Raw genomic sequence first — 18,296 nt, 5'->3', positions numbered from 1 at the left:
TGCACCATAATGCAGCCCTCTGTGCGCCAAGCAGCACTGCTCAGTCTAGCTCTCCCACAGAGCTCTTACACGCAGGCTGCCAGAAGGGAACTGCCAGCCAGGCTCCGGCCTAGCTGTTTATAAGGGCCCAGCCCTGCCCCCTTCCGGTCACATGGCCGACCTGGTTACTCCCACAACCCACAGCTGAGCTGCCCTGGTGATTGGCAGCTGCTCTAATCTCTACTCAGGAACGGGGTACCCAAGTGCCCCCGTGACAATCATCTTAAGATTTATCCTGGGACAATGGATATGGATGTCTGTATGACTGCACTTTGTCCCAAGTTAAAAAGGTTTTTCCCAAGACAAATATGATGTCTGTTTGTAGCGAATAAGTGTGTTTGGGATGTAAACTATTATTCCCTAAAGATTAGCATAACTCATTGAACCCTCTTCACTGAAAACCCCTTAGGGTTATTCTCCAAGATGGCAATGTTACATCTACTTAACTATCTATTCATTAATGACATTATTGTAAACTGGTAGCATCACTACATTTAAGACTTGCCTACTGTTTAGTAGTCATTCTTCCTAAAAGCTCTGTATTTCACATGCAAGGGAGACAGCCTTTCTCTTGTCCCTTGAAGACAATCTTAAACACTAGTATATTGCAATGGACCTTGGGTACAGTTTATCATGCAACTATGGGATCATCTGATCAAGGCATTTTCAATATACTATGCCCTATTTTATCTTTTAATTTTCAGAATGCTCTAACATGTATGCATAGTAAGAGTATCTTGAATACTGGTATTGCAATATTCAGCCCCATAGGGGCCGGAATATATATCTCAGGTAAACTTGGGAATCATTTAGTCAAAAGATTCCTAGGTACTATCCTCTCAATAAGGGGTTTATTTTAACATTCAAATTGCTCTAAAACCACAGGCATGGCAAGATTGTCTCCAAAATTGTCATTCTATATCAGGGACTGGGGTAGACTTTGGGAGAGGAGAAAGGAGAACACACGTTGGAACCAATGGTCAGTTCACACCTCATAGAGCTATTGTGTCAGTCTGTATTCATCTCCATGGGATGCTCTGATTCATCTGAGAACACCCCATTGACATGAATGCCTTACTTCATATACAATCATCCTATGACTCATATGGCTGTGAGCAGACCCTTCTCTCTAAGTTAGTCCTCAAAGTGAAGTACATAGGGTGTACTCTTCTCCCTCTTGCTGCATCAAACTGGTAAACATGCTCTTCACAGCCCTTTGGTTATGATCCTTCCTTTTTCTCTTTAGACATATCCGACCTTACTGGGGACAAGGATGAGAAAAGAGCCAGCACCTGAGTAGTAGTGAGAATATTTCCAGGAAGCGCTTCCTCTTGCCTCCCTTTAAATCATGCCCCATTTATTACAATCACTTCTTCCAATAAGGAGAATTTATTGCTTAAAAGTGTTGTTAAGACTGAGTTAAATTTGTCAGAAGTGTTTTATACTCTTCCAAACAGCATCTACATTTAAACTTTTAAAATCCAGGATATAAAATTAAGACAAAACAAACTTAGATCTTAGTAAACTATGAAGTGAAGGTTCACTCTATCCATGCTAAAGCCCTACAGAAAGCACTCTTTTACCCTCCCTCATGTGCAGTGAAGTTATGTAAAAAGTTATGTAATCAAAGCAAAAAAAATACATTTTCAGAGAAGACAAAAGCATACCTGTTCCCTCATTTCTTTTAGCTTTTCCACCCTCTTAAGCTTTGTCACATATTCTTGAACTTCTTTCAGCCCCATATCTGTGCACAGACGAACTAAGAATCGCAGACCTAATTGAACATTTAAAATATATGTAGAAAATGGCTTAAAAGATAGTGAAGGAGCAGCGTGTTCAGAATAAACCTGAGCTTCTTGAAAAGCAAGAGGGTCCAGTGGACATGGCATCCAACAGGGGCAAGGGTTTCCTGTGATTTAACACCAGCCACTCAGGTTGGATTCAATATGAATAAATTTTACTACTCTGGTGTTTAGCTTCCCTATCTATAGAATAGCAATACTATATAACATGTTTTCTAAGCACTTTAAAATTAAAAAAATACTAGAACTGAGTTGTTATTGTGAAACTATTATCAACAGCATTTTATTGAAAGCAATCCATTAATACTAGATGAGCTGAACACACTGGATACTATCATAGCTATGTTTTTGTAACTATTTCTTTGCTATGGGTTCATTTTTAGCCTCTGCATAAACAGCTAAATTATATAAAGAATTAATACTAGTCATTTATCAGTCAGAAATAAACAGTGATGTAAAGGTTAAATGCAACTAAATGAAGAAAGAGAAAGAACTAATAAAGTAACTCCTTGAAGCCATAGTCCCAAATCTGGAAAATAACTTCTACTGTACTCATGTGCACAACAACAAATAAAAACCCCAATTTAAACACAATGTTAAACTATGACTAACCAGAAGAAACAAGTTATCAAAAATAGCTCTCTTAATTCATTGCTGTGGCAAATTCAAGGAACAGGAGAATTCCAGGTGGTTCTGTAACAAATTCAGTATCATGGACTTGTACGGACAATATCCCAAGAACACTGGAATTACTGAAAGATTTGTAAAACAGTCCATCCCAATAATGCATGTTGCCAAATATGAACATGACATATTTAAATTTTTACTTCTTTTTAAAGTGATGCCATTTAATAGTATATCTTTGGAAAATCTCCTCTTCAAGAGAGATTAGGAAACGTGGCAAAATTAGTAACATCAGAATGATGCAACTATACTTTCAGAATAGCAGTTCCCTAAATGCAGTCCACAAAGAGTTTGCATCTGACCCACAAAGGTGATCATCCTCATCAGAACCAGCTGATCACAGAAGTTGTAGCCACTAGATGAAGGCACTGGCACAACATTGCCAGCATAGAATGTATCTACCCCTTTCCTACCCCCCGTAGATACAGATGGGCCAAACTGCTCGGGAGACGATCAGTTCTATAAACTGGCCCAATATGTTTTATTAGCAAGAAAAAACAGCTGCATAACTTCCGCTCAGGCCTGAATTAAGCTATGATGGTATATCCTTCTCATTGTAGCTCTGCGCACATAAGACATATTCCGTCACATCTATTGAATATACAGGTATTATATTGTGGGCTAATTTTGTTTTGTGGTCCCCAGAAGAATCTCTTATCTGTTAAGTGGCCCTCGATGAAAAAACCTTTGGGGATCCCTGGAAGTGTTCTTCATTAGACAGTTTAAAAAAAGAAATTATATTAAGTGACATACTGATATCTTAGCAACAACCTGGGACATAAGAAAGTTGTTATAACAGATAGCAGTGATTCTTCAACTGTCATTCAGGGAGCTCTTCCATTTGGGTCCATAGACATGTTTCTGTCTGTGGAAAAGCATCTATCAAAAAGTGATGCTTCCTGCTATCGGTAGCCCAGTCTGGGGTTCTTTAAAGGTTTTCCAGAGGCTATTTGAACAAATAAACTTTAAAAATGTGCCTCATGTCCTTCTGGGAAATTTGGTAAACATTTTAATCAAAGGTTTGTAGATTAATAAATTAGAAGGGCAACAGACCCCGGATGGAAACCAAACCACAAACAGGTCTGGAGAGGTTAAAAGCAGGCTGGGCTAGAGGCAATGACTCAGAAAGGGCCGACGTAAATATTATACTAAGGAAGAGTAAACAACAGCATAATTACAAAACTGAACTTGGAGGAAGGATCTCAACTAACAAGCCATTAAGCACATTTACTTTCATCTTCCTCTCGCTGTACTGCCCTCATATTACATTGGTCAAGCAGAACTGTCACAAGGAATGTGTAGCAGTAGTACTGGAAAAAAATAGTTCAGGAGAGTGTTTCTGTTTAAAAAAAATGCACAATATGAATTCCAAATAGCTATACTCTACATATCCTAAATAACAGTTTTATCTGAAAGTTGCACTAATCAATGGGAAAAAAAAACCCTTACATTCAACATTTTCTGGAAATTTTCTGTGAATCTCCTTGTAGGTATCTAGAGCTTTTTGGTAGTTACCTGTAACCAAAATAAAGATCTTATATGAATGCCTCCAATACAAAATGGCACATAATCAGACAGAAATTTGATGGAGCTTAACACTGCCTGGCTCTTTATATCTGCTTTACTTAAAGAGTATAGGTTTTAATGAACTAATATCACATTTTTAAGGTAAAGCTTGGCATTCTTTAATTCTTACCTAAATATCATAAAATGTAAGGGTAGACGTGAACATTTCAGGGAGCAAAAAAGCTATGTTAAACTATTATCAACATTAAGTGACAGGTAGAGCTCAACTTGAACTGAAACGTGCTGGCATGACAGGCTGGGAATTTCGCCAGGACATCACAAATGAACATAATAGCAGCCAAAAACAACTTTCCCAGAACAAAACGTGTGCTTGTTCTTTGGTGGGTACTAACTCTCTCTCTCTCATGTCAGATTCACCCAGGTCCTGCTCATCTTTCCTGCAGAATTAGATAACTGGACAAGCAAAATAAGGAAATTTGCCAATCTGGTGTTAAGGCCATTCCCATCTCCCCTTTATCTTCAGCTCTGGCTCTGGGCCCAGTTCCCTGCTTCTGCCTGGTTGGGCTGGGCTGTGTCAGAGCAGGGTCTGCTACTGCTGACTGTCCCAGAGCTGGAGACAGAGCTGTCCAGAAGGTATGTGGTTAGGGACACAGGTGGTGGGGTGGAGCAGGGGGTGGAGGAGAGGCAGGCCCAGGCACAGGGGGCATGGGGCAGATGATAGGGAGGCATTTGGTGGGGGCCAGGCATCAGGGGGACAAGCACAGGCATCACAGGGCCAACAGGGAAGGCAAGGGTAGGGGTTTGGCTCCTTGTCCCCCACAGTTGCTTTCCCTGTGAAAGTAGTGGGGGGATGAATTTAAGATGACCTACCAATAATTAGATTCTGTATGTGCAAAATTATAACAAATTTAGCATTTTCCATGTACATAATCTAATTACGGTGGGGTCATCTTAAATTCGGAGTTGTCTTGGATTCTGGTAAATACATTATTAAAAGTCTGAATTGTATTTTGGCGCTGAGGATGTGGTCTCTTCCCCAGTGTCCTTACAATGTTCAGCAGATCCAGATAGCACTCTCTCACTAACATGAATTAGCATGTGAATTCAGTCTCAAAGTGGTTCCCTGCATTCAGTTTGTACACTTTAAAAGCTAACTTTTAATATCCAGCAAATATATCTACTACTAAAAATTTTTTAAAAATATGGTCTGTTCTGTTAACCAACTGTAAAATCATCTTAACTGGCTAATGCTACATACAGAATACCGTGACAACAAGCAAAAAAAGCACGGCTGCTTATACTAGTTTGCCCTGTTCATTTTAACTTTGTATGACTGCTCCACTCATAAGCCAGTACAAACATGGAAAACTGAAACTCAGACTTAAAACAAGATCATACCAAGTATGTCTTTATAGTAATGTATAAATATGGGGAAAACAAAAAAAAAGAAAAGCACGCTATTGCTAAGTACATTTTAGGGCCAAGCATACATAGAACACATGTAGAACAGTTCAGAAGATAAAAAAAAAAAAGTAGTAATGTAAAATGTTACCAAATTACAAAAAACAGCAAAAGAAAGGAAGGAATGCTTACCACTTCTTCTGTAACAACTAGCAACCATCAACTGCCATTTCACTTGAATTGGTCTGTGTATAAATAAATATATGTTTTTGTTATGCTATCAAATGATAAATAGGCCAATATGCTGTGAATTGCCAAGAATTAATAAAGATCCACCATTAAACCAGTATTACTATAGTCTGGCTGTCAGGCATGTGGAGTGAACTCTTTCCAGGAGTAGCACACAAAATTATAAGTTCATCAAACTGAAAAATAAAGACAATACAGGGCAGCAAATTCTGTAAGAACACACTGAAGCACATACAGAATGTAATTTGAATTCGCTGGTATGCTCTGAACACATCCTCGAGGGTATCATACAATAACAGTTTTTAAACAATTTTTCTAATAATATCTACCATGTTTCTTTACATACTGTACTACTTATTCATTACTTATTTTCTTCAGATTTTTAAAATTCTATCCCAGAAAAAGTCAATTTGACCACTAAACAATCTTTCTACTTGTTTTTAGTCTAGTACTGAGCAAAATAAGCTTATGTAAGACAGAAGTCTGCTTCATATTTCACTTGCTGCCACATGCCTCTACTGCAGACAGCAAAAGAGTGAACTTTTTATGACTCTCTTTTATTAAACAGCTACTAATAGACAGCTAGAAATCCCAAATAGAGAATAAACTGTCAATGGCTAGAATTTCAATTTAGCTCTATAACTCCCATTATTTATGTCCAAGTAACACATTAATAAAATCTGCCCCCATAAGATTTTGAAAAACTTTCTGTAATGAATTAAGAAACGTATCTTAACATTAAGTGATTTAAATAAAGTGTTACTGAATGGTGGCATTTACATTATGTGGAACAGAGAACTGGCAATCTGTTTAAATGCGATTCAATCTGCAATCAGTGATAGATAATAATAATAATAATAATAATAATAATAATAATAATGGGCCCAGGAGGGGGAGGGGGTAAAGTGGTAAAGGCATCTTGCTGCCCTTGGGTCTGAGACTGAGCCTTGCTCCAGACTCATGTCAGAAGCTACTCCCAGTTAACACAGCTATGATAAGAACCTGATCTTTCAGGCTGGAGTTTGACAGCAGATCAGCTACTGTTTTTTTTAACATTATGTTGTAATTATAGGTTTCAGGACTTGTGCTTTGTTGTCACTGGGCATGTCTACGTGTGCGTTTTAATGCACAGTAGACTATTTTACTGTGCATTAAAGCATAACAAAAACTGTGACATTATGCTACTGCACAGTAAAATAATCTACTGTGCATTAAGTGTCACAAAAAAGCATGCAAATGTGCTGCTGCACATTAGCACAGCCTAATGCACATTATATTAGTACCTCACATTGGAGGTACTAAATGTAATGCGCACTAGAAAAGGAACATTAATGCACATGGTGATGTGCTCACTAACACCTAATTTGTATTGCGGTTAGCGTCCAAAGGTTCCAAGCACAACTTGAGGTCCCATGTGAAAGTATTGTACACAGAAAAAATCCCTTCCCTAAGTATTTACAAAATAAAAACATGACAAAAACACAGACTAATTATGTGGGAAAATAGTCCAAACTACAATAAAACAACCAAGGAGGCAACAGGCACAAGTTTTGTTAGTCCATATTTTTATTTTAAAATTTGACAATTTATGTTTATCCCTTGCCTATTTTTTAAATCACTTCAACTCTTGTCTTTTTTCTTTAATTTTTATTTAGCCTTCACCTCTACCTTTCTTTATAATTAACACTAGTATGAGTTTAATCTTTTTTCTATGTATATCTTTAAAAAAAATTTAAAACCCCCCAAATTATTTTTTTATAATTTTAGTTTTTATATCATTTTAACTCTTGCAACTTTTCTTAAAATATAGTTTTGTTTAATTTTTTCTTATCCCATCTACTATTCATTCAGTCTTTCTTTTTGTGGTACCTGTGTCATTCAAATACTTGAATATTCCCTTGTTCTTTCAGGGGCATTGAGCTAGATGATATGGATAATAAGACAAATAGTGGGTCAAATCTCAGATCATCACAAATGACTCTAGCAATAGTGGAGCTTGGTTCAGTCTGATTTTTGGAAGCGATTCTTAAAACACAATAAAGAGAAATCCTGACAACCCCTGAGGTAGCGAGTTAGACAAAATTTAATATATCTGTTGACACAAATTCCCCATGAAAACACATCTGCTGTCCTTTTCTCTATACCTATGTAAAATCTCAGGTGAACTCTAAGCTTCAAATTCAGATTTGACCAAACTTTTACTTGTTGGCCATTTGTATGTTAACTTCCTTTTGTGAGTCTAAAGCAATAATTCACAGCCAAGGTGTCACAGCACTCTGGGGTACCTTGAGATTCTTTAAGGGTGTCATGGGGTGCCACACAAGGTTGGCAACGGTAGGCTTACAAGCATGTTTAACAAGATACAGGTTTCCATTTGAAATCCCTGAGCGTAAGTGTGGTCTTTCTGAGTTCTCTGCAATGAAAAAAAACTGTTCTATTATTTTCCACAGTCAAAAAAAAGAAAAGAGAAAACTAAGAGCTAGTATTTTTCAAGGGGTACCCCAAGTCTATCCAGAGGTTCTTTGAGTCTAAAAAGGTTGAGAACCACTGGTCTAGAGTAAAATATGTAGACTAAAATATGTGGACTATGTAACTTATTCTGAAGTGCGTAAGTAATCTATCAAGACACAGATTACCAATTAAGGTAATTTAATACACTGCAGAGAGAATACTCAAAATCAATTAGACTGGTCAATGCATTTCCATTGTTGGCTAGTCATACTGTACATGTTTTTGCACTGTTTGATGTTTGCAAGCCACTTTTCATGAGAGTAGGAACTGTATAAAATGAGGGAACTTTCAAAGTTAATTGCTGAAAGATGCTTTTGTTTGAGTTCAAATCAACAGCCCTTACTAGACGATGTCATCAAGGAAAGGAAACATTTTACTTTTGATTCCATTGGTGTTCCGTAATAGAAACAAAAACATTCTGTAAATAAATATAAAAGAGGAGAAAACTGATGAACAATGCCTACCATTATATTTAATGTTAATATAACTTATGGCATTAATGTACTTCAGTTAAACTTATCATGTCTGCTAGATATAATTACAAGAGGAAAAACTCTCAAAGTATTTTACTTAGCACACAACAACAAGCCTTACTTACTGAATAAGCGCAGCTCTTTCAAAGTACTGAATGGCTTTTTCACAAAACTGGGTGTCAATGTAATAGGCCCCAAGCCATTCAATGACCTCAATGTTCGAAGGGAAATACCGATATGACTGATAAAACAAGGAAGGTGAAAGAAACAATTTTTTTGTGATAAACAACTTCTTTATGTTACTTCTGGAATCTTACTTTTTAAGTGTTTAATTTTCCAGATGCCAAAAAAATGTAATACATAAATGAAAGTAATGTAACTAATCCCCAGACAGAATTTGCCAGGTTTTGTAATTACAGAACGCTTTAGAAGATTTACCAGAGATGAGTCTCTCATACTTCCCATTTGCCCATACTGCAGTACATTAAGAGTAAAAAGAGTATTTTGCCACACAAAGTTTGCTTTCTTAGGCAATTGCTAATCTGCTGGAAAGCCCAGTGAAATGCACTCTTTATTAAAAAATTAATATTATGAAAATAAAATTAGTCAGCTCCTCAGAGATTCTCATCAGAAACTGTCCACAAGGACCTAAAAATACCGGTCCCATTTAATTCCCTGATGTAATTCCACTGCCTTTCAAAATTATATCACGGGTGACTGTTCAACTTGTAAAACAAAAATATCTTTTCAAAGGGAAACTTTATGGACAGACTTAGTAAAGATACAAAGGACAGAGCAAATACAATGAGTAAACTCCTCAATCACCTCTCTGACATGCTCCCTACAGCTTCACTACCGCAATACTATGGAGAAACTAGTGAGGACTACCCTTGCTCTACCTGCCCTGTGTATAGAAGTCAGTATATAGACCTGTCAGTCTGACACTTCTATCAATTACATCCACTCAAAAAGTCCCCAGGTCCCAATGCTGCTTTGCAGTTCCATTGAAAAATGACATTATAAAAATGCATAAGCAGTTTCATGGCCCAGGACTTCCTCTCTTCCAGAGTACTGCCCTCCTCAATGGGCTTCCTCTTGCCTACTTTTTGGCTCTTGTGTTCTTGGCTGTCAACTGCTCAACTTCAACAGGAAGTATGGAGGGTGCTCTGTGCCTATCCAGTCCCCAACTTTGTGCTTAGGTCATTTAATCAGGAAGTGGGATATGTTGGTGTGGCAGGGCAGTGTAGGTGCCTGCCACTTTAAGGGCCTGAAGCTAGCAGCCAGCAGGTGCCTGATGAGGGCAGCCATTTTGGATCCAGGGCTGTCCATATAAACATGGCATTTTCCCTGCTGAAGGGCCAGGCAACAACGTTGCCTGGCTGCAGGTATCACCTGGAGGTAAGGGAGGAGCTGTAAGGGATGGTAAGGAGGCTCCTGGTCCTGGGCATGACCTAAAACTGCACCCTGCTGGGAATGGGTGGCCTGGTGGGGCTCTCAGTGGTGCGGGAGCACCCAGAAAATGCCAGGCCAGTTACCACCCTGGTGAAAGGTGTGTTGGGGCTCCTTAACCCCAGCTCCCACAACTGGGTGGGTTGCGTACCACTGGAGGTAGTTGGGGCCAGGCATGGCTGCGCCCATCCGAACCCCTTGGGGGTGTAAGCCCCAAGGAAGAGAGTGGGGGCCAGGCATGGCTGTGGCCACCTGAGCCCTGCGGGGGTGCAAGACCCCGAGAGGGAAAGTTGGGGACAGGCATGGCTATGGCCACCTGAACCCACTGGGGAACAAAGCCCCAGGGCCCCAAGTAAGGGGTGATCTGGAGCCCCAAGTGAGGGGGGCAGAATGGAGCACCAGTGAAGGGGGTTGAGATCTGTAGCCCCAAGTGAGGGGCAGTGCGGTAGCCCCAAGTGAGAGCGTGGAGTCATGGAGCCCCAGTGAGGGGGTAGCCCCAAGTAAGGGGCAGAGATCTGGAGCCTCAAGTGAGGGAGGCAATGTGGAGCCCCAAGCAAGGGGAGTAGGCCCAAGTAAGTCTTCGGATGCCTGAGGCCGAGGTTTGGGCCAGAGGCTGAGTGAAGGGGACTCAGCCCCAGAGTGAGAGATGCGAGTCCTGACCCCAGTAAGTCCTCCACTACTGGGAGGCCAAGAGTGGGTCGAATGTAAGATCCAAAGTAGCACCACAACCTGCTGCCCCGGGGGGGGGGGAGGAGAGTCTCCTGTGAGACCCTGGGGCACCAGTCATGGTGTGAGGTACCCCAGCTCCCTACCACCAGGAAGGTGGACCCGGAGAGAGTGTGGAACTATTGAGGCCAGGAGTAGAGTGCCTCTTCGACTGGTCCATGCTGGGGCCAAGACCAAGAAGGTCAAAAGGGCCAGGCGCCCACCGTGAGGGGTGCCCAGGGTCATGGGCCTGGGACCCCGCCTGGTCTTAGAGGTGAGGCCAAGGCCCATGTATGGCTGAAGGTCCCGAGTTGGGATCGCGCCTGAGAGGGGAACCAGCTACAAGGAGCTCAGCAGCCCAAATGAACGCAGCATAGGCAGCCTGAGCGGAGGGATCAAAGGAGAGTCCTGCCAGGAGGATTCTGGAGCCTAATGTGGGGCTGGATGCCATCTGAGAGGCTTGGGCTGCGGTGTAGGGGAGGAACAGAGCTGCAGACAGTGCCCCCTGGCATTGGGGCAAGAAATGGGCAGCCTTCCATTTTATTTAACAACTTATTAATTTTCCAACAAGTTGTGGCAGGTGAGACAGGTGGGCAGCGTGTCCAGAGGCAGGTGGGAGGCTGGCAACGGCTGGCCTGAAGGAAACCCACTTTGCCGCAGTTGGTTCAAATCCCGAAGTCTGAGAGGACCCTAGAACTGAAGTTCTCCATGTCCTAGGCAGGAGGCTTTTGGACAAAAGGTGAATGGTGTTCTCAGAGTAAGTATAATGGTGCAGGTTCTTGAGGAGACACAGGCACAGGGATGACTATTTTAAGAAGCTCAAACTGTCAGACACTAATGTGCACATCTCCAGGAGCAGATCCGGGAGGCGGGGATGGGAGTGGTGCAGTCGCACACTCCTTTTGCTGCCACTGTACCCAGCGGAGCCCAACAGCCCATGCAGCTGCTCCCTGCAATTGAAGACCCCAGGCTGATGGGTGTCATAGGAAGGGGGGGACCTACCCACTGTGGCTGCTGTTTCAGGCACAGATGAAGCCCAAGAGCGACTCCTGAGCTGTTCTACCTGTAGGCTCCAGGGAGCAGCTGAGCTGGGTGCCAGGCTTGGCTGGCCATGGCAGTAGCAGTGGGCAGGTTTCCTCTTTCTGCACCTGATCCCTGCCACCCCCTTCTGTACTACATCTCCACTGCTGGTGGGAAGCAAGTACTGGAAGGAGGGATCTGCCCCTTCTGCCACTGTCCCTAGCTGATGCAAGTGCAAAGGGAGCTCTAGAGCTGCTCCTGCCCCACTCCAGCCATGGGCTGCAGGGAGCTACTGCATGGGGTGCCAGGTTCCACCAGGGACAGCAGCAGCAGCACACAGGATCCTCCTAAGGTCTGCTCCCCCAGCCAGTGGGGTACACTGGGTAGGGGAAAGAACCAGGCAATAAGCAAGTGCTGGAAGGAGGGACCTGCATGCTTGCCTGGCTGGAGCAGAGCAGGAGCAGCTGACTTCAGGTCAGCTGGGGATAATGGTGGCACTGGAAAGGTTCCCCCCTTCCCACACCTGCTCTCTGCCTGGCTCCCCAGTGTCCCCGCACTGGCCTGGTGACTCCAGCCACATCTCAACCTCCTTCCACCTTGGTCTGAGAGGCAGTGACTGTCCCTTTAGTAAATCTGGGATCTGCCTATTCACATTACATGCAAAATGGGGGACTTACCAAATACGCACAATAGCTATGTTTTCCAACACCTAGGTCCATTCTCACCTAGGTATTGAAGCCTATGCTTTTTTAAATTTAATGTTAGAGAAAGAGAGAGAAATTCAGGCTAAGTGATACAAACAAATCCTTTTAAATCCAGGCCTTGATGAACAGAAATTGGCTATTTGGACAAAATGAGACTTATCTTGGTTAATCATGCACACATTATCATCTTACCAGGTAAAATGTACTGATTTATCAAGTTATAAATTTACTGAGTTTTAGAGCAATGGAAAAGACTGCAAAATTATGTATCCATCAGACCAATGGTACTCAACTTCTGGCCAATGGGCCGAATTCAGCACATGGAGCTCTAGCATCTGGCCTGGTTCAGAAATTTGGCAGCAGCGAAGCACTGGCATCATTAACTGCCATGGCATTGCCATTAATTGCCCATAGGATCCAGTCTGTAGACTGACCTTGTGCCACTCATATATCCTGCACAGCTAAAAGATTAATAATCTTAACAAACTCCCTAGCTGTAAGTCAGCAATAACTATCAGGCTATAAACAGATGTTGCCCTTGGAGCAGGATCAGCTATGCTGAGATGCACAGCTCATCCACTTCATTGGGTGGCACCAGTGTCACCCACTGTCCCATAGGATCAGGCCCCTGCTGCTCCTGGGGCTTCAGGGGCCTGACCCTGCAGGACAGCTGCAAACAGGGGAAACCCAGTTTCCGTGTTTGCAGAAGTGCACCCCAGGAATTCCCCCTCAACAAGGGAGTCCTCAGGCACATGTGTCACACTGTTGCACCCTGACTTAGGGCACTCTTCTGTAAATGGGGAAATCCCTGAGACAGGACTCAGCAATGTGACACACATGCCCACAGAATCATCTGCTGGGGGATTTGTGGGGCCTGCAGGACTGGGTTCCTGAAGCCCCAGGAACACCTGCCTGGAGCAGCTGGAGAGTGTGGGTGGCTTCTGGCTGCCATAAAGCAAACTGATGTCTGCCTCCAAAAAGCTGCACAATTTTTTTACTGCCTATTGCCGTGGTCACAATTTTGGGCTTTGCAGAGTGACAAGGGACATGGACATCTGTTTGCTTGGGCTTTGTGCAGTCATAAACATTTTTATGAAGGCACAAAGGCGACATCCGTTTGCAGCCTCAGTTAAGTAACTGGAGTTCCAAAGTGAAAACTACTGTTAGAAGAGAATCTGGTTCACTGCATCTTTTTATTGACTAAATTCTACTAAAAAAATATCAAAGTGTAGAAAGTCCAATTTTGATTATGATTTCTGTAAAAACTATATTTTATAATTTATAAATTTGAAACTTATCCTGTATATTTTTTTTGGTGTTCTACTACAATAAATTCTTGATTTACAAAGAATTGCACTTTGCTAAGACAAGAGTCTGGTTCTACTTTCTGTGCGTACATTTTGCACTTTAAATGCTAGGGAGGAGACATGATTATTTTAGCATGTGTCTGCTATTCTTTTTATAAATATATTAGAAAATAAAAAAGACACAATAATAAAAAGTCAAGTACCTCAAAATAGTACTGAAAAGCTTGGGATTTATCACCTTCATTATCATATAGTTCCCCTAGTTTTGACAGCACATGTGAATCAGTTGGAACTACGCTGATCAGCTGCATGAGCCACTCTATGGCTTGGTTGGGATCCTCCATTATTTCATATCTGAGGAATCTTCAGTTAAGGAGAATTCAAAAAGTGCTTATATTTAGTTTTATCAACTGGAATTCTTACCATGGCTTACATAATATCAGTGTAAGCCAAAACCTACATCCTGAAAAGATTTGCCAGGCATAGCCATGGAGAAATAAATTTGGATTTTTTTTTTCCCATTTGCATCCTAGTTTCTTCCCCATCAGGTAAACATTGGCTTAATTTTTAGCAGTCTAAGATTGCACTTTGGGTCTGGTTTCTTTGGTTTCATTATTTTTACAACCCTTCAATAGGGTCACTCCTTATTAAGTCAAAAGAGGTAGATTTCTTCAAGCATGGTTCTGTGCTTAAAAAGGGATTTGGCAAAATTTCCATCACTGTATTCAGTAGAACTGATCATTGGGTGAGAGTCTGTCCTCAGTCTCTAAGAAGCACAGCACAGCACAGGATTGGCAGCTCATGGGGAAAGGGCCACCTCTGCATGCTTCTACTTGCTGGTGCCAAAGTAGCTCATGTTGGAATAAGACGGTGTAAGTTCCAAGTTGCTTTATGGGTGGCTGTAGAGCTCAGAATCTCTGCAGCACTCCGTTACAGCTCCTTCCTCAATCTCCCCTCCTACTCTCAGTCTCAACCCATGGCCTGCTGTGGGAAGGTCCAGAAGACAGTGTTATACAAAGTCAGTGAAGGGAGACTGTCAAAGAGCCTCAACGAGCCATGGCTTTTAGAGCAGTTTTATGCTGCTCCAGTCCTTTCACCCATCGAGAAGGGGCCAGAGCAGGACTGGGGATTCTCACTTCTTGCACACATTTGAAGTCGTATTTTCTCAGTTTACTGAGTAAAATAAGGTTTTGCTGCTTTTATGACCATCAGGTCGTTGTACTTTCCTACTGGTGATGCACAGAGCCAAAAGACCATAAATATATTTTTAGATCCCAGGATGAGTTTGCCAGGAAAGCTAAGGGACAATTATTATTTCAGATATGAACTAAGCAGTTCTGATCTAGAAACTCAAGAACCAACAAGGAACACTGTAATGATATTTTTACAAATCCTTTTTTCCAGAATAGAACGTCATTTTGATAAACTCTGTTATTGTGCTGTATTATTTTAAGGTCTTACCTCCATTCTGTTTCTCTCTCTGATATTATGTTCAAAATAATATCAGTTACATAGTAAAGATTCCAGGACTCTCTTAAACTTTAACTATCTTTATACACATATTCCTTATTCAGAATTAATTTATTAGCTTCAATGACACTGCTCCCCTGAATGAGAGTTGCAAATTCAGTACTTATTTTAATACTCATCAAATATACTCAAGGATATTCTGACCAAAAGTATTTTTTTTAGCTTTACAAGAAACAAATGCACACCAGGATTAAACAGATCTCATTTAAGCCTTTGACTAATATTTACTAAATTGAAGTTCTGGCATCACAACCAAGCAAAAGATACATGCTTGCTATTTGGTAGAGAACTTGGGCACTGTTTCGAAGGATTGCATGAAGTTTCAGAAAACAATCCAAAGCTTCATCTATTCTATTTAACTTCTTATAGGTTAAACCTAAAAATAAAAATCAAGGTTACAACATGAATTCAACAACACAAACTGGATATAAATATAGCCCGAATAACTAACAGAATAATTCAGAAAGGTGAAGCAGAAGCACAGTATCCTAGGGATGTTATCAATGTCACTGTACTTCTGTCTGAATTCTGCACCTAAATTATTGTAATAGGTAATGCCTGAAACAATTTTTTCCTTTGTTTTCAATTTGTTCAAGCTGTACATTTGGCAGCAATTTTTGAAGAATTAACTACAACCTTAGCTTGTGTATTCAGTTTGTCAGTCACATTCAGAATGTCTGGAATTTAGCTTTTTTCATACAGATCTTTGACAAAACAACAAGATATACATAGACACCATTTTTACAGAGAAAGCTATATCACTAGTAAAGGTAAATATAAAATAATATCTTCTCCTCGTATTCCTGTCTCAGCCTCTGAGTGGAGGCTAGATTTACTACGGTAGCTGCTTGAGAACCACCCTGATAGTCCTTTCTAGGAAGCATGGCTTGAATGAACCACAGCTGATTATGGGTAAAGGTCATGATTTTAATCAAGGCTTAAGGCTATACATAACCCCAGTTCTTTAACATGGAGAAGTCAGGAGTCAAAAGGGGCAAAATTTGGTGGAGTATTACCATTCAACATTTACATTTTAATAGGCAAGAGTAGACAGATCTTATACCAATTTTCATCTTTAGAGTGATTCGTGTCTAACAACACTGGATAATATTGGTGCAGTTTTATCGTGGAAGAAATGGGAAGCACAAAAGACACTGTTACTACCTTAAATCACTAAGCATAAGAATTAACAGAACAGTGGAAATGACAGAATGTATTCTCATTTCAATGTACATTTCTAAAAAGGAAGAGTTTGAAAGTCAAGAACTCAAAACTGGAAGTGCCAGCTTTAGCTGAAAACTAAGCTACACAGGTACCTTTAGCTTACCAAGATTGTAAAGTGCTTCGGTGCATGAGGAATCATTTCTTAGAGCTTCCTTATAGAACTCAGCTGCTTTTTCATAGTCCCCACTTGCAAAAACAGTATTTCCTTTATTAGTAAGAGCTGATGGATTGTATCTATCAGAATTCACAGCTAAATCTGCATAGTTAGATGCTTGTGTCAATTCATTCTCCTACATAAATGAAACACAAATAGTGTATTAGCTATTTATCAGTGAGAAGTTTCTTTGGATCTGACCTGTCTCTCTTAAAAGAACTATAATGGTAATCAGAAAAAAAAATGGAAATGTTTCCTGACTTCAGTCCTAACAACATTTTTTATGCACTTGGGGAAAACAGGTTACTTTTTTCAGATCACAGGGTAAAGCCTATTTTGTCATCCTGTTTCTCTCCCTGCTTTCAATGCTGAACTTATGTTGTTAGGGAATAAATGACAGGAGATAAATCTTTTAAAATCTTTTTAAATCTTCAAAAAACGCTGAATTTATTTTAAACTCTACTTAACAATTAATTATTAAATCCAACTGCAGAGCAGGCAGCAGTATTCCAAATGCCACTCCATCACTGCCTCCTCCCCAACTCCAGCTAGGGGAGTTACGGGTGAGATTCCCAACCCCCATGTGCAGGCAAATAAAACCCTGAAAAGAGGAGGGAGGTAAAAGCACAAGTGAACCCAACAGGAAGCAAGGAGCAGCTGACAGGCTAGGAAACCAGTTGTCAAAGTCAGCTTTCCTGAAGTCTGAATAAATACAAGCTCAGGAGGCTTGTCAGTGAGGCCCTAAGGGACCACAACCCCAGAGGGAGGGGAGTCCAGGAAGAGTGGTTGTTAATCAACGGAGCGAACCTCAATGCACAAGCTAATTCTATTCCATCTCAGAGGAAAGGCAGCGAGAGGGCACAGCAGCCCCCCTAGCTCTCCAGGGATGCAGCAGACCTCCTGAGGCTAAAAAGAAAGGCCTACAAAGGATAGAGGATGGGATGCACCTCCAAGGAGGATTATTCTGCACTGGTCCGGTCCTGCAGGGAGCAAACCAAGAAAGTCAAGGCTGCAACTGAACACCAACTAGCTTCGAGCATCAAAGACGATAAAAAGTCCTTTTTCATATAATATGGGGAGCTGGAGGAAAAGCAAGGGCAACACTAGACCCCTGCTGAACCAGATGGGGCAACAAACAACTGGATGCCCAGGAAAAAGCCAACCTATTAAATGGGTACTCTGCATCGGTTTTTCATAAGTCCCATGGGACGCCCATGCCCGCTATGGGACAGGGAGGTCTGGGTGAGGGAGATCCCCTGCCCTCCATTAATGCTGACCTCATGAAGAAAGACCTTGAGAAGCTGGATATCTTCAAGTCAGCCGGCCCTGACAATTTACACCCCAGGGTACTTAAGGAGCTGGCGAGCATCATAGCTCAGCCCCTGGCACGGATCTTTGAAAACTCCTGGCGCTCTGGTGTAGTGCCCAAAGACTGGAAGAAGGCCAGTGTGGTGCCTATCTTCAAGGGAGGAAAGTGGATCCGGCTAACTACAGGCCCATCAGCCTGACCTCTATCC

The 18,296-nt window shown here is 41.5% G+C and overlaps 1 protein-coding gene across 1 annotated transcript in view; it reads right to left on the bottom strand.

Annotated features, from left to right (window-relative positions):
* IFT88 (intraflagellar transport 88) overlaps positions 1 to 18,296 on the bottom strand; it is an 87,887-nt gene that overhangs the window by 22,065 nt on the left and 47,526 nt on the right. Inside the window, exons 17-23 of the mRNA XM_019525082.1 lie at positions 16,729 to 16,915; positions 15,669 to 15,777; positions 14,075 to 14,225; positions 8,812 to 8,927; positions 5,646 to 5,698; positions 3,975 to 4,040; positions 1,707 to 1,813 (exon numbers count right to left, since the gene is read on the bottom strand). Of these exons, the coding sequence (XP_019380627.1) occupies positions 1,707 to 1,813; positions 3,975 to 4,040; positions 5,646 to 5,698; positions 8,812 to 8,927; positions 14,075 to 14,225; positions 15,669 to 15,777; positions 16,729 to 16,915 (789 nt within the window). The remainder of the gene's footprint in view (positions 1 to 1,706; positions 1,814 to 3,974; positions 4,041 to 5,645; positions 5,699 to 8,811; positions 8,928 to 14,074; positions 14,226 to 15,668; positions 15,778 to 16,728; positions 16,916 to 18,296) is intronic.

The sequence above is a fragment of the Gavialis gangeticus genome, unplaced genomic scaffold (genome assembly GCF_001723915.1).
Source record: "Gavialis gangeticus isolate Ggan-Ray unplaced genomic scaffold, GavGan_comp1, whole genome shotgun sequence".
Classification (NCBI taxonomy): domain Eukaryota; kingdom Metazoa; phylum Chordata; order Crocodylia; family Gavialidae; genus Gavialis; species Gavialis gangeticus.
This window is presented reverse-complemented; position numbering and strand designations above follow the sequence as displayed.